The 16,424-nt window shown below is 41.2% G+C and overlaps 1 protein-coding gene across 1 annotated transcript in view; it reads right to left on the bottom strand.

The window, feature by feature from the left end:
- Nucleotides 1-1,537: 1,537 nt before the first annotated feature.
- triqk (triple QxxK/R motif containing) overlaps nucleotides 1,538-16,424 on the bottom strand; it is a 39,459-nt gene continuing 24,572 nt past the window's right edge. Inside the window, exon 4 of the mRNA XM_017692579.2 lies at nucleotides 1,538-2,140. Within this exon, the coding sequence (XP_017548068.1) occupies nucleotides 2,033-2,140 (108 nt within the window). The 3' untranslated portion in view covers nucleotides 1,538-2,032. The remainder of the gene's footprint in view (nucleotides 2,141-16,424) is intronic.

Below are 16,424 nucleotides of genomic sequence, written 5' to 3' on the forward strand. Positions count from 1 at the left end.
TTTCTAGAAATTAACTGAATTTTAATAGTAATTGCAATATAAATGAATAATTTTTCCCAAATCATTCTAGGAAACCATGGCCACTACATCATAAGATCAAACATTATGTCACCTGGTATAATTACCATGTATAATAACATGACACTATATTATTGAACCAAACCGGTCATGGCAACTCATGACAGCATATTACATCTGCATGACATGATTATGTCACTGTTACAGAGCAAAGTTAATAATTATGTATAATTGTTTGAGAAAACTGAGGGAACTTTGGAATTTCATACAACCCCAATTCCAATGAAGTTGCGACGTTGTGTAAAACATAAATAAAAACAGAATATGATGATTTGCAAATCCTTTTCAACCTGTATTCAATTGAATACACTAAAAAGACAAGACATTTAATGTTCAAACAGATAAACTTTGTTTTTTGCAAATATTCACTCGTTTTGAATTTGATGCCTGCAACAAAGAAGTTGGGACAGGGGCGTGTTTACCACTGAGTTACATCACCTTTCCTTTTAACAACACTCAATAAGGATTTGGGAACTGAGGACACTAATTGTTGAAGCTTTGTTGTTGGAATTCTTTCCCATTCTTGCTTGATGTACAACTTCAGTTGCTCAACAGTCCGGGGGCTCCGTTGTCATATTTTGCGCTTCATAATGCGCCACACATTTTCAATGGTAGACGGTCTGGACTGCAGGCAGGCCAGTCTAGTACCCGCACTCTTTTACTATGAAGCCACGCTGTTGTAACACATGCAGAATGTGGCTTGGCATCGTCTTGCTGAAATAAGCAGGACGTCCCTGAAAAAGACGTTGCTTGGATGGCAGCATATGTTGCTCCAAAACCTGTATGTACCTTTCAGCATTAATGGGGCCTTCACAGATGTGCAAGTTACCCACGCCATGGGCTCTAACACACCCCCACACCATCAGAGATGCTGGCTTTTGAACTTTGTGCTGATAACAATCCAGACAGTCCTTTTCCTCTTTGGCCCGGAGGACACGACGTCCATGATTTCCAAAAACAATTTGAAATGTGAAGGTCACGGGCATTCAATGTTGGTTTTCTGCCTTGCTGCTTACTTGCAGAGATTTCTCCAGATTCTCTGAATCTTTTGATGATATTATGGACTGTAGATGATGAAATCTCTAAATTCCCTGCAATTGCACATTGAGAAACATTGTTCTTAAACTGTTGGACTATTTGCTCAGGCAGTTGTTCACAAAGTGGTGAACCTCGCCCCATCCTTGCTTGTGAATGACTGAGCCTTTCAGGGATGCTGCCTTTATACCCAATCATGACACTCATCTGTTTCCAATGAACCTGTTCACCTGTGGAATGTTCCAAACAGGTGTTTTTTGAGCATTCCTCAACTTTCCCAGTCTTTTGTTGCCCCTGTCCCAACTTCTTTGGAACGTGTTGCAGGCATCAAATTGCAAAAAACAATAAGTTTTAAAAGTTTATCAGTTTGAACATTAAATATCTTGTCTTTGTGGTGTATTCAATTGAATGTAGGTTGAAAAGGATTTGCAAGTCATCGTATTCTGTTTTTATTTATGTTTTACACAACGTCCTAACTTCATTGGAATTGGGGTTGTAGAAGTGAGCCCAGAGTAATGTAATGCACAACTCCATACTGGCCATTTAATGGTAAACTCAGCCTTAAGTCTGCTCCTGAGTCACGTGTCCCAATCTGAGTTATGAAACAGGTAGGAGACAGGTAGGACACAGTCAGTCTGAAGGGACATCAGAAAGTTTTAAACTGAAAGGAAAAAAACAAAGGTCCACTTTCAACATTCATCATCTTGGCTTGTCAGTGTTCATTTCTTATTTTGACCATATTGCCTTTTCTTGGGCTTTCCTTAGCTGCAGCTGCATGAAGGGCACAGAGAGTTTCAGGTGTAGGAGAGAGTTAGGTTTAGTGACTGAAGAGCCACTGGCCCTCTGTAAATGAGGGATTTTATTATAAGGCTGCTGCCATCCTCCCAGAGGCCTCCATAGCATCATTAAGGACCGATGTTTAGTCCACGTCATTGTCCAGATTCAGCTCTGTGCTGAGGTTGAGGTAGAAGAAAGCATAAACACCCAGGAGAAAGACCAGCACAGCCAAAATGACCAGGATAGTGTCCTGTAACAACACAGAGAAAAGAGAAATAACACTCCAAATATGGTAAAAACTAAGATGATTAAAGCAAGCTGATTACATGCAGTGCAGTCATAACCATTTTTACTCTATTGATGAAACTCTCATATGATCTGAAACAATAAAATCTGAACTATAGACACACAGATGCTAATATTAGTGGTGATATTAAATATTAAGGGTGCACAGATCATGAATTTTTATGGCTGATTTAAAATTTTTACAACCAAATCTGCTGATGGCTAGGCCCCCCACGATCATTCAATTTTAGCTGGCGATTAGTCAGATTAATAATTGCAATGAACAACTTCTCTTTTTCCCCATTGTATGCAACTATTAAAGTAGAAGCACAAGTAGAAGCTGACTGGCTGTCCTTTCCTAGTTGTCAGGTAGATATACATGATGATATTGTCAACCACCATTGAGCTTCCTGCATGTCTATGCACTTTCCTGCAGTGCAGAAAGCTTCAATTGCATGTCCCACTCACTCTCCTGATGATGCTGGTGCATCAACTAGAACTATTTAATTCATAGCCACTGTATCATCTCATAAACTCTAATAAAAGTTCTTCATAGTTTTTACATGTTCATACTAATCTATCATCGTGAAAGGCTTCTAACAATAATTGTCTGTGTTCATGGATTTAACTCTTATTTTCACTGTGACATACTTCAAAAAGTAGGCACTGTTTTTCATACATCTATTGTCATTGTTACTCTGATAGGGCTGTAACAGCAGTCAGTCACTGGGACAGTAACACTGTAACGCTGTTAGTAGTAACAGTAACTGGTTTTCATTGAGCTATTTCTCATTGTTACTCTGATAGGGCTGTAACAGCAGTCAGTCACTGGGACAGTAACACTGTAACGCTGTTAGTAGTTAGTAACAGTAACTGGTTTTCATTGAGCTATTTCTCATTGTTACTCTGATAGGGCTGTAACAGCAGTCAGTGACTGGGACAGTAACACTGTAACGCTGTTAGTAGTTAGTAACAGTAACTGGTTTTCATTGAGCTATTTCTCATTGTTACTCTGATAGGGCTGTAACAGCAGTCAGTGACTGTGACAGTAACACTATAACGCTGTTAGTAGTTAGTAACAGTAACTGGTTTTCATTGAGCTATTTCTCATTGTTACTCTGATAGGGCTGTAACAGCAGTCAGTCACTGGGACAGTAACACTGTAACGCTGTTAGTAGTTAGTAACAGTAACTGGTTTTCATTGAGCATTGTTTCTCTGATAGGGTTGTAACAGCAGTCATCGGTCATCACTGGTTAATCTAAATACTCCTGTCCAGTGACAGGCTGGGTTCTTTTCATTTTCTCCATGGTCAATACTGTGTATTAATCGTGAAATATCATCCTCTATTCATATTGCTCTTGTTGTGTCATTGTTTTTGTCCACTGTTGACCAGAGGAAGATAAGCTTCCCTTTTCATCTTGGTTCCTCTCAAGGTTTCTTCCTCTCGCTCTTTGGGGGATTTTCTTGTTACCGTCACACTTTCAAACTGATTTCAAAATCTACATTTCATACATGCCTATGTATCAGCATCAGTTTCGGTATCGGCAGATGTGTAAAATAATGGATATTAGCTTTAGCCTGCAATTCCCAAATCAGTCCATACTGCTGTTGATATTTAGTGGCCAACTGACAACAGTCACCGCTCAAACACTCTCTAAAGGTGTAACACCAATGGCAATAAGCCAGCAAGTTTTTTCTATTTCCATAAGACCTGGTATGACTCAATAAATGTGTTTATGCTTTGCTTTATTTACATGTACAGTATGTACCTCAGTCCAACTTATGTAAGCATATCCTTTTCACATTCAGTTTGGTGTGATGTAAGCATATAAGTGTGAAAGCTAAAACCTGTGGAGAACAGTTGTGGCCAGTCTGAATAATTGAGATCAGGTGATTACATAATATATCAAATACAATAATTTTGCACTTGGTAAGATGGTTTCCATCAACTTGGGAAACTTTCTGTGATTCACTAAGTGGATGTGTCTAAGGGTCAGATGGCCTATCACTCTACAGCACATTGGGCTGAATTTGGACATTAATGTTAAAAGTGTAATGTTTGGGATTTTTAATGAAACTTTTTCCAAAAGTGTTTTAGAATTTTATTGATTCATTGTTTGTGTTGTTAATTGTAAGATCTGGAAGACGCGCTGTAAAATGGTTATAGAACAGTGTGAAATACCTGCAGAAACTCTTTATAAACAAATACTGTGTGAGATCAAAAGACTGAGGACAATAGACACTCGAGGACTTTTCATCAGTGCTGTATGCTTCTAATGTAAATAGAACAATTGTGTAATATTGTAGAAATGCTGATGAATGTGGATCTTGTACTTTGTATCTGAAAATGTGTTTGTATTGAAATAAATATTTCTATCACTCTAAAACAGGGGACGAACAGACACTTAACAAAATATGTTAAAATTCAGAAGCAAAGGAGCGATTCCAACAAGCATTTAAAAACGTTTGCAAAATCTGCAAACAGAAAAAATATAAAAATAAAAAAAGCAAAGACTGTCAAAATGATGGTGAAACATTAAGTTCTGAAAAATTAAGTTTGATCTAATTCTTATTATTTGTATTTGCAACATGTTTTTCCATTTTAATGCTCATTATTTTATTTAGAAATTTTTGGCATACAACTTTTACATGCAGATCAGCCAAAATAAAAAAAGCCAATTTTGTGCAAAGCTGGATAAATAAACGCAGCACAGTCATAACCAAATTACTCAAAGTGCTAGCCCCACTGATAAAACTCATATGACCTAAAACACTCAAATCTGAACTGTAGTCAGAAGCTGTCAAAAACCTTTGTCCATGCAGCAGGTTTGAAACCACAAACATGGGAGCCTTAAGTGCACTTAATGTGTTTTAAAATGTGACACAAAATGTGCACTTTTGTGTCATATGCCAAATCATGAATGCTTTTTGTGCAAAGACCTCTGTGGCTTTATGCTCCTCAAAATATCCTCATAACTGTACAGACTTTCAAAGCTTTTCAAACAAGCAAAACTGTTTTGTTGGTGAAAAGAAAGTGAGAAAGTTCAAACTGAACAACTCTTATCCTTGATCGCATCGGTAAAAGTACATTCCCTATATTTCCAAAAGTATTTGCCTGTCTGCCTTCACAGGCATATGAAATTCCCATTCTTAATTCATAGGGTTTAATATGATGTCGACCCATCCTTTGCAGCTATAACAGCTTCAACTCTTCTGAGGAGGCTTTCCACAAGTGTTAGGAGTATGTTTATGGGAATTTTTGACCATTTTTCCAGAAGCACATTTGTGAGGTCAGACACTTGTAGTCTGTGCTCTAATTTATCTCAAAAGTGTTCTATTGGGTTGAGGTCAGGGACTGTGTGCAGTCATGTTGGAACAGGAAGGGAATGTCCCCAAACGGTTCCAACAAAGTTGGGAGCATGAAATTGTCCACAATCTCTTGGTCTGCTGAAGCATTAAGGGACTGAGCCCAACTCCTGAAAAACAACCCCACACCATAATCCCCCCTCCACCAAATTTTACACTTGGCACAATGCAGTAAGAACCGTTCTCCCGGCAACCGCCAAACCCAGGATCATCCATCGGACTGCCAGATGGAGAAGCGTGATTCGTCACTCCAGAGAACACGTCTCCACTGCTCTAGAGTCCAGTGGTGGTGCTTTACACCACCGCATTCGATGTTTTGCACTACGCTTGGTGATGCAAGGCTTGAATGCAGCTGCTCGGACATGGAAACCCATTCCATGAAGCTCTTTACGCTGTTCTTAAGCTAATCTGAAGGCCACATGAAGTTTGGAGGTTTGTTGCAGAAAGTTGGCGACCTCTGAGCGCTATGCATCTCAGCATCCACTGACCCTGCGCTGTCATTTTACGTGGCCTACCACTTTGTGGCTGAGTTGCTGTCATTCCCAATCACTTCAACAGTTGACTGTTGAATATTTCGTTGCGAGGAAATTTCACGAGGGCACAGGTGGCATCCTATCATGGTACCATGCTGCCCATTCTTTCACAAATGTTTGGACAAGCAGTCTGCATGCCTAGGTGCTTGGTTTTATATACCTGTGGCCATGGAAGTGACTGGAACACTTGAATTCAATGATTTGGATGGGTGTATGAATACTTTTAGAAATACAGTGTATGTAAAAAAGCATTTTCACAATTCTCAGGCCTTTTTATCAATATATATCACAATGCACACATACAAGCAGGTCTATACACAAAAATGTTCAGATCAATAAGAACCAGTGAAAAGAGTCCCTTTGACAGACACAACAGCCTCAACTAAAGTTAATCTCCCAGAAATGTCTACATTCTAATTAAGACTTCTACTGAGTTTAATAGCAAAGTTAAACTGATGATAGCTGCAGGACTGGTGTTCAAACCTGAATTAGATTTTAAAAGTTAGTCATTACACTTTGTGCTAAATTACAATCCTCATCAGCCTCTCTTTCATTAAGTGCAATTGTGTATTTAGCAAAGCAATTGTTCTTCATCTTGATAACTTATTATCAAACTTTCTAATCAAACCTTAAGTACTTCAGGGGACTTTCTCTCAGAGTAGCACCAGGGGCAATGAGGAGAGATACGCTGCACAATGAAAGAAAATTGCAGTACTGTACAGAAAAGTTTGGAGGATTTCTGAGTGCATAAGTGTGTTCACTCACATTATCTAGCATGCTTTTGAACCGCTGGTAATTTAGCTTGATCTTGAACAGCGCATGGCTGTTCATTGTTCACACAGATTCATGGTGAAATATGACATCTGACATTGAAACAATGCTAAATCAAAAGTAATTGTGGATCATCAATGATACTGTTCATGTTAGATGGTGTTTTATAACACTTAACACAAAGATCCGAGACACAGTGATGGAAATTTAGTTTTGTATCTATGGAAAAAAGTTCCACTCATGAGAGGAAATAACCTAAAAAATGGGAGTTAAAATGAGCAAAGAGTGGAGAAAGACAAAGTAAAGACAAAACATATTTACTTCTCCAATGTACAAACATGCATATGCATGCAATTATGCAAACCTATGCTCAGTATTATTTTAGTAGTAGTTAACATCCTATTGCTGGTGCTGTGTGTTTAGTAGTAGAATCTAACAAATCGCTGTAGTTGGGACAAAATCTCGTTTTTAAGTTTTTGACATACTATGTAAATGCCTGCTGCCCCTTACATTGTGTGCAAATTTCATGATAAACAGACCAACAGAAATGGCCAAAAAAGACAAGGAAAAAAAAGTCTATTTCCATTGACTTACATTAAAAATAAAGATGTTTTTTTCTTCTGTAAAGTTACCATTTCAGAGATATGAGGTTTTGTTCTGACAACTGAAAAATGTATATGATGTCTGGAATCATTTAAGAGAATGTCCAGATCTGCTAAGCTAAAAGTTATTTTTGCACAGTACTCTGTGTGTATATGCCTTGTTAAGGACGTAACTGAGGAGACAGATGTTGCAGATGTTGCTGCTAACTACTCTAGCTGACGTTATTTTTTTAAATTTTTCCTTTAAAACTTTTAAACGACTCTGTATTTCCTCCTTTGTAAAGCACTTTGAACGACAGCAGTGTGTGAAAGGCACTTTATAATAAACTTACCTTGCTTTGCTTAAACATTTTAATGCTATTGATTTTTGTTTAATGTATCCTAACAGTGTACGCCGCTGGTCTTAAATCTAAGTAAATAAGTAAATAAGCACACATTCTCTACAGAGAATGCACTGTAATGCAGTTATTGTTTGGAAAAATAAATAAAACATAAAATGTGACCTGTGTAAAATTATAGCATATACTTTAATCTTTTTTTTCTTTTTTAACATGAAGATTTAGGAAGTAAATAGAAATTGTGCACTAAAATTTGCAGAACATTGTCAATTTTAAGTGTATTCTCTGTAGAGGACACGTTCACTTATTTTCACTCATTAAATCAAAAAATTCGACAAGGATAGTCAAACTTTTGCATACAACTGTATATGGATTAAAGGCCCAACGTTTAAAGTGAGGGGCCAACAACTATATTATGCTTATGATTATATAAACAAATACTAAAGCTGATTAAATGACTGGTATATAATGAGGGGCTACTGAAATTTTTACTACTCATTACTAGCCCAGGTTAAAACAAACATAAAGGTCATGACTAGGGTTGGCTTTGGCTCAGCGTCCCCACGTCCCTCTGATTCTGATTTTTAACTCCCATATGTGGAGCAATGCATCACACTTTCTCATGTAGAACACATCACTTGTGGGTGTTTACTTTCGATATAGTACATCCTTCTAGCTATTGCCTTCTTAAAAAGTGGTCCTTAATAAATAAAATGAAATTAACTATGTAGCTGATAGCATTTTTCAATCGGTGATTAACGATCAGTTAATCATATACATGCCTAATATTATTATTTTAATAACATAAATACAGCGTACATCAGCACATACATGTAAGTAGTCACTCACATCAAGCACAGAGCAACGAGCAACACACAATTCTACTGAGAGAAGACAGAGATAAGTCCTCCAACAAACAGAGGGCTAATAATAATTCTGCCAGATAAACTGAAGGGGGGTTATTAAAAGTGGCCACGATGGCCGTGACTATCTGTGTACAAGCCGCAGCAGCTGCCGTGGGTGCACACGTCCTCATTAGCACTCACTGGCCACTGCATTTATCTCATTCCAGCCAGACTCCAAACAGCTTAAGTCGTTCCTAATTGGAAAACTTTTAAATTTCATGCACTTTAGTTTCATTTATTACCCCCATGTTGATTTATTTCTCAATTTAACTGGCTTGTGCCGAGGCATAATTGCTATCGCATCAAAGGGGGCTGTTTGGACTGTCTCATGTCTGTCTCTTGTGAAATGTTTTAGCAACATTTTCTTCACCTCCACACAAGTGTGGAATAAATGAATGCACTGGCCCATTACTGGAGCTGAAACCTCTGAAATGTATTCAGGTTTATACTTGTTGTAAAATGACTAGAGCTGTCACGATTACTCAATTTAACCCATGACTAGGCCCGTCACAATTAGTACCGAATCGATTGATTGAACCTGCCTAAGCTGACTGTATTTCCTACAGTAGTTAGCTTTCACAATCAAATGTGTACGTCACAAACAGAAAGTGAATTGACTGCATTGTCAACTTGACTTAAGGCTCTCAATTCAATACACAACATTCAAAAAATTAAGTTCACAGTGTTTCAGTTTGGAGCTAGAGGCATTAGTTTGGTGTAAGTTAACCGCATGTTAGCTTGAGGATCATGCGCAAGTTCACGGTTCGCACGTTAGCTTGTGGTTTTACCATTTTACCTCAGGGCTTTATGGGTTTTAGCTCAGGGTTAGCATGTTAGCTCAGGTTCACAGTTCACAAACAAGCTCGGGTCTAGGGTGTAAGCTCATGGATAGCATGTTAGCTTGGGGCTAGCATGTAATTTCACATTAGCTCAGGATAGCACTTGTTCATCTAAGGTCATGGCTAGCATGTTATCTCAGGGTTAGCATATAAATTCACAAGTAGCATGTTAGCTGCGTGTCTGCAATGCCACATCCACCATTCTCTGTCAGTCAGCTAACCTTAAAAAATATTTTTTATTTTATGTTGTGTTTGTAAAGCTGAAATGACAGTACCTGTTTATTATGTTTTGTCTTTGTTTACTATTTCTATACTGCTATGCGTACATCGCAAGCAGAAAGTGAATTGAGTGTATTTTTCTCTATTCAATTCACAAGGGCACTGAACAATATATTCAACAAATTAGGTTCACAGTTAACTTGGAGCTAGTGGTGTTAGCTCAGGTTAGCTCAAGGATAATGTGTAAGTTCATGGTTAGCACGTTAGTTTGTGATTAGCATTTTCCTAGCATGTTAGCTCAGGTTCACAGTTAACACGGGTTTAACACAATTAACCCAGGTTTAAGGCTTAAGTTCATGGATAGCATGTTAGCTTGGGGCTAACATGTAATTTCACATTAGCTCAGGGCTAGTGTTTAAGTTCATGTTAGGACATGGTTAGCATGTTATCTCAGGGCTAACATATAAGTTCACAATTAGCATGTTAGCTGGGTGTCTGCAAAGCCATGTCCACCGTTCTCTGTCATTCAGCTAACCTTAAAGAAAACTTTTAATTTCATGTTGTGGTTGTAAATTGTGGATACTTCGCTCACACAAAAATGCATTAAAGCACATTAATTAAAGTCCTCTCTATTCTCAGAGTGACTAGAATGAACATGATGGAAAACTCTGGGAAAAGACCAACAGAATCATGTGACATCTCGGCAACAGCTGTGGCCTGCTCACAGTGTCTTCCCAGGCATATGGCAACCGGCCCGGCCACAGATTCTCCATCTCTCGCTCTAACACACACACACACACACACACACACACACACACACACACACACACACACACACACACACACACACACAGATTTCTCCTCTTTCCTCACTTCAATTCTCATGGTCTCACCATTTCTCTGAACTTCCTCAAAATATCCTGCATGACACTCGCATGCAACTTCACCCATAAATCCACTATTTGCAGTTTGACCCTGCAGCCTTAAGCAAGTATGAAGTACAGGCTGCCAAACACCACTGGCCAACAGAAACAATAGTTATGGGATTTATTCTCCTGTTAAGTGGCTGCCTACATCTCTCAGCATGCGCTGTTTGCCAGGCCCAGGTGTGTTGTATACTTCCCCCCACAGTTGCTGACTGGCGGGCTACAGTTTGTGAGCAAATGGTTGCGTGTGCAGCATAACAGTGAGTTTCCACATACGCAGCCTGTCAGCACTCATAAAGCGCAGAGGTGTGAACAAGCCTCATAAACACAGCTCAGATAAGCACTCAAACGCCAGCCAGTAACTTTGTAAGTAGCACTAGCAACAGAACTGCTCTACGACTTCCACAGGCTTTGTATGAGGTGCTGATCGACCTCCACTTCAGTGCCGTAAATACACTAACATATACCAACCTGTTAATGAGGTAATGGTCAAAGATTATCTCATGCAACAAGCACTTCTGCTTTGCTGTAACACTGTGATAAATCTTATATATTGAGAGGAATAAGCAATTAAGACAAAGACATTATGAATTATTTATACCTGTTCAATTAAAGGGCACCTTTTCTGCAGGTTTCTTGTATTTTATTTTTACCAAAACACTTACCAATAACAGAGCTACAGACTGTCTGCAGTTACAACGCTCCTTAGTAATTCAGTGTAAATGACCAGGGTAAACACACATATATTCATGGTTGTGACATCACAACTATGATGAACGCAAAAGGAGCAGGTTTTGCAGCTTACTTTACAGTCTAATGCAAAAGTCTGAACACCCTGTTAAATTACATTTTGTAGATTTTCTAATTGAAAATAAGTTTCCTCTAAAGAGAACGCGGTTAAATACAGTGCTTTTTGCCAATTTTGGTGGGCAATTTTTATTTATCCATCCATCCATCCATCCATTATCTTCCGCTTCTCCGGGGTTCGGGTCACGGGGGCAGCATCCTAAGCAATGAAGCCCAGACCTCCCTTTCCCCAGCCACTTCCACCAGCTCTCCAAGGGGGATTCCGAGGCGCTCCCAGGCCAGCTGGGCGATATAGTCGCGCCAGCGTGTCCTGGGTCTTCCCCGGGGTCTCCTCCCAGGTGGACTCGCCTGTGACACCTCCCGAGGGAGGCGTCCAGGAGGCATCCTAACCAGATGCCCGAACCACCTCAGCTGGCTCCTCTCGACGTGAAGAAGCAGCGGCTCTACTCCAAGTCCCTCCCGGAGTCGCACCCTGCGGAGGAAACTCATTTCGGCCACTTGTATTCGCGATCTTATTCTTTCGGTCATTACCCAAAGCTCATAACCATAGGTGAGGGTGGGAACGTAGATCGACCAGTAAATCGAGAGCCTTGCCTTATGGCTCAGCTCTTTCTTTACCACAACAGACCGGTAAAGAGCCCGCATCACTGCTGACCCAGCACCAATCCGCCTGTCAATCTCCCGCTCCCTTGTACCATCACTCGTGAACAAGACCCCGAGATACTTGAACTCCTCCACTTGAGGCAAGAGCCTATCCCCGACCCAGAGAGGGCTGTCCACCCTTTTCCGCCTGAGAACCATGGTCTCGGATTTAGAGGTTCTGATTCTCATCCCAGCCGCTTCACACTCGGCTGCAAACCGATCCAGCAAAAGCTGAAGTTCGCGGCCTGATGTCCCCAATAGGACCACATCATCTGCAAACAGCAGCGATGTGACCCTGAGGTCACCAAACCGGACAGAAATTCTATCCATAAAAATTATGAATAGAATCGGTGACAAAGGGCTGCCCTGACGGAGTCCAACTCTCACTGGGAACGAGTCTGACTTACTGCCGGCCATGCGAACCAAACTCCTGCTCTGTTTGTACAGGGCCTGAATGGCTCGTAGTAAAGAGCCATGTACCCCATATTCCCGAAGCACCTCCCACAGAATACCCCGGGGAACACAGTCGAATGCCTTCTCCAGATCCACAAAGCACATGTGGACTGGTTGGGCAAACTCCCATGAACCCTCCAGAATCCTGGAGAGGGTGAAGAGTTGGTCCAGTGTTCCACGACCAGGGCGGAACCCACACTGTTCCTCCTGGATCCGAGGTTCGACTATAAGCCGGACTCTCTTCTCCAGTACCCATGCATAGACCTTGCCAGGGAGGCTGAGTAGTGTGATTCCCCTGTAGTTGGAACACACCCTCCGGTCCCCTTTTTTAAAAAGAGGCACCACCACCCCAGTCTGCCAATCCAGTGGCACTGCCCCCGATGTCCACGCAATGTTGAAAAGGCGTGTCAGCCAAGACAGCCCCACAACATCCAGAGCCTTGAGGAACTCAGGGCGGATCTCATCCACCCCTGGAGCCTTGCCACCAAGGAGCTTCTTAACTACCTTAGCGACTTCGGCCTCAGTAATGGACAAGCCTATTCCCATGTCCCCAGACTCAGCCTCCTCACTGGAGAACGTGTCGGTGGGATTGAGAAGGTCCTCAAAGTATTCCTTCCACCGCCCAATGACGTCTTCAGTCGAAGTCAGCAGCACACCATCTCCACTATATACAGTGCTAGTGGCACACTGCTTCTGAGTCGCCTGACGGTTTGCCAGAATCTTTTCGGAGCCGACTTAAAGTCACTTTCCAAGGCCTCACCAAACTCCTCCCATACACGGGTTTTTGCCTTGGCGACAACTGAAGCCGCAGATCGCTTGGCCTGTCGATACCTGCCAGCTGCCTCTGGTGTCCCACAGGCCAACCATGCCCGGTAGGACTCCTTCTTCAGCTTGACGGCATCTCTCACCTGGGGTGTCCACCACCGGGTTCGAGGATTACCGCCCCGACAGGCACCAACTACCTTACGGCCACAGCTACAGTCAGCCGCTTCAGCAATGGAGGAACGGAACATGGCCCATTCTGAGTCAATGTCCCCCACCTCCCCCGATATCTGGTCAAAGTTCTGACGGAGGTGTGAGTTGAAGATCAATCTGACAGGTTCTTCTGCTAGACGTTCCCAGCAAACCCTCACTATACGTTTGGGCTTGCCTGGTCTGACCGGCATCTTCCCCCACCACCTGATCCAACTCACCACCAGGTGGTGATCAGTTGACAGCTCAGCTCCTCTCTTTTACCCGAGTGTCCAAAACACATGGCCGCAAGTCCGATGACACGACTACAAAGTCAATCATTGAACTGCGGCCTAGGGTGTCCTGGTGCCATGTGCACTTATGGACATCCTTGTGTTCAAACATGGTGTTCATGATGGACAAACTGTGGTTTGCGCAGAAGTCCAAAAACTGAACACCACTCGGGTTCAGATCAGAGAGGCCATTCCTCCCAATCACACCCCTCCAGGTCTCACTGTCATTGCCCACGTGAGCGTTGAAGTCCCCCAGTAGGACAATAGAGTCTCCAGGAGGAGCACTTTCAAGCACCCTTCCCAAGGACTCTAAGAAGGCTGGGTACTCTGAACTGCTGTTCGGTGCATAAGCACAGACAACAGTCAGGACCCGTTCCCCAACCCGAAGGCGTAGGGAAGCTACCCTCTCATCCACCAGTGAGGTAACGTTCCAAGTTCCAAAAGCCAGTTTCAGCAACCGAGGATCAGAACGCCAAGGCCCACGCCTTCGGACACTGCCCGATCCACAAAGCACCGAACCCCTACTACTGCCCCTCCCATTGGTGGTGGGTCGATGGGAGGGTTTTTTTTTTATTTAGTCACTGATAAAACATAATACTTTAAATGTGCCATACTTTTGCACAGACATTTTATGTTTAATGTTCTGTTTATTTATTTTCAATAAAATGAACAATAAAACTGTTAATTGGACTTATTTAAGGGCATTTTTTTGCACAAATTCTATTTATTGAATAAAACAAAACGTTGGCAAATGTTTGAACAGACCACATTAGGGATGCTCCATGACATTGGAATCATATTGGTACTGGCAAATATTTTATTTAAAAAAAAGAAAAAGTATATATATATATATATATATATACACACACACACACACACACACACACACACACACACATCACTGCTGTTGGACCAAAACCCCATGTCTCCATTTTTCAGTTTTTTACATAATTTGAAAATACCTACTGGCCTTTATATTGTGTATTGTAAATTTCACAATGAATATACTAAAAGAAATGACTTGGAAACAAGTCTGGTTCATTTGACTTACATTAAAAGTAAAGTAAAAAGTAAAAAAACGTAAAGGTAGTTTTAGCAGTAGCCATAAATAACAGGGTAGACATAAAAATAAACCAAACAGGAGCTGTATTTGCATTAAGTGTTTCAGTGCACTGGTTACTGACTTTGAATTTGAGCACAGCTCTGCCTCTGTTAAATAAAGGCAGACTATGGTGGTCCCTTCCCCACATGCAGGACAGCAGGGCAGGCTTTTAATTTATCTGTCTTGCAGGGGATTTTTAATGGACAAATACTGATATGTACCTGCAAACAAAACCCTCATTTAAAGTATTTATTGTACTTTTGTATTTACTGTGCATTTTAGAAATAAATGTCATATTTCTCTGTAGTGCTAATCCTGGTAGATGTATGCTATTTCATAAATGTTCATGCACATGTTCATGAACAATATTGGATGTTGTCATCTATGCACAATTCCTATATCAGTGCGTTCCTAATACACGACAGATTACGCATATGGACTGTATGGACGGGGGAAAGATTCTGAATCTTGAATATTTAGATTTTTACACAACACAGCCTCTTTAAAGTTGCATATTTTCTGTTGAAATCATTAATGCACTGGAATGCGAAGCTAAAGAGTGAAACAGTTAAAAGCGTCGGATCTGGGGATGTTTAGTATTCAGCGCCAGGGGCACTGTGCTGGCACGCCATTTACCAGGCCAGTCGGTCTACGCTGAGGAGGCAGCCAGCTCCTCTCCTCTTTGCCAGGCTGTGCCATCCGCTGAGCCTGGCACTAGGGGGGAGTGGTGCCCACAGCAGGTGGCCTGGCGCCCGATGCAACCCCACGCTGGCGGGCAACATCCCAGCACACCAACTGGTCAGTGGATGGAGAACAGCAGCTCACGAAGACTTCCAACCCACTGTGGCCTCACACACCGCTCACATACGACTTCAGCCTGCATCACAGATCAAGCACAGCTGGAGGAGGGAGAGAGAGAGAGAGAGAGAGAGAGAGAGAGAGAGAGAGAGAGAGAGAGAGAGAGAAAATAAAAAAGAGGAAAAATAGTGTAAGCGAGAGGAAAAGAAAGCGACTGAGAGAAAGTGTTAGAAAATGAGACAGAAAGATACATAAGAGGAAAAAGAGTGACAGTGACAGAAGAAATATATAAAGAGAGAAATGAAGAGAAAAGAAATAGAGAGACAGAGAGGAAAAGAGACTAAGGAAGAAAAAAGATAATAATTGAGACAAAAAGATTAAAGGAACGAGAGAGAGACAGAGAGAGAAAAGAAAGAAAGGGAGACAGGTAGAGAGGCAGAGATGCAGAAAGAAAGAAAGAAAGAAAGAAAGAGAAAGCTAGACAGAAGGGTGGAAGGAGAAGAGGAAAAATAGTGTAAGCAAGAGGAAAAGAAAGCGACTGAGAGAAAGAGATTTGTGAGAGTGACAAAACAAATATACTGAGAAAGAAATGAAGAGAAAGGAAATAGAGAGAAAGAGGTAAAGAGACTAAGAAAAGAAAAAAGATACATAATAACAGAGACAAAAAGATGAGAGGAACGAGAGAAAGACAAACAGACAGACA

The sequence above is a fragment of the Pygocentrus nattereri genome, chromosome 27 (genome assembly GCF_015220715.1).
Source record: "Pygocentrus nattereri isolate fPygNat1 chromosome 27, fPygNat1.pri, whole genome shotgun sequence".
Lineage (NCBI taxonomy): Eukaryota > Metazoa > Chordata > Actinopteri > Characiformes > Serrasalmidae > Pygocentrus > Pygocentrus nattereri.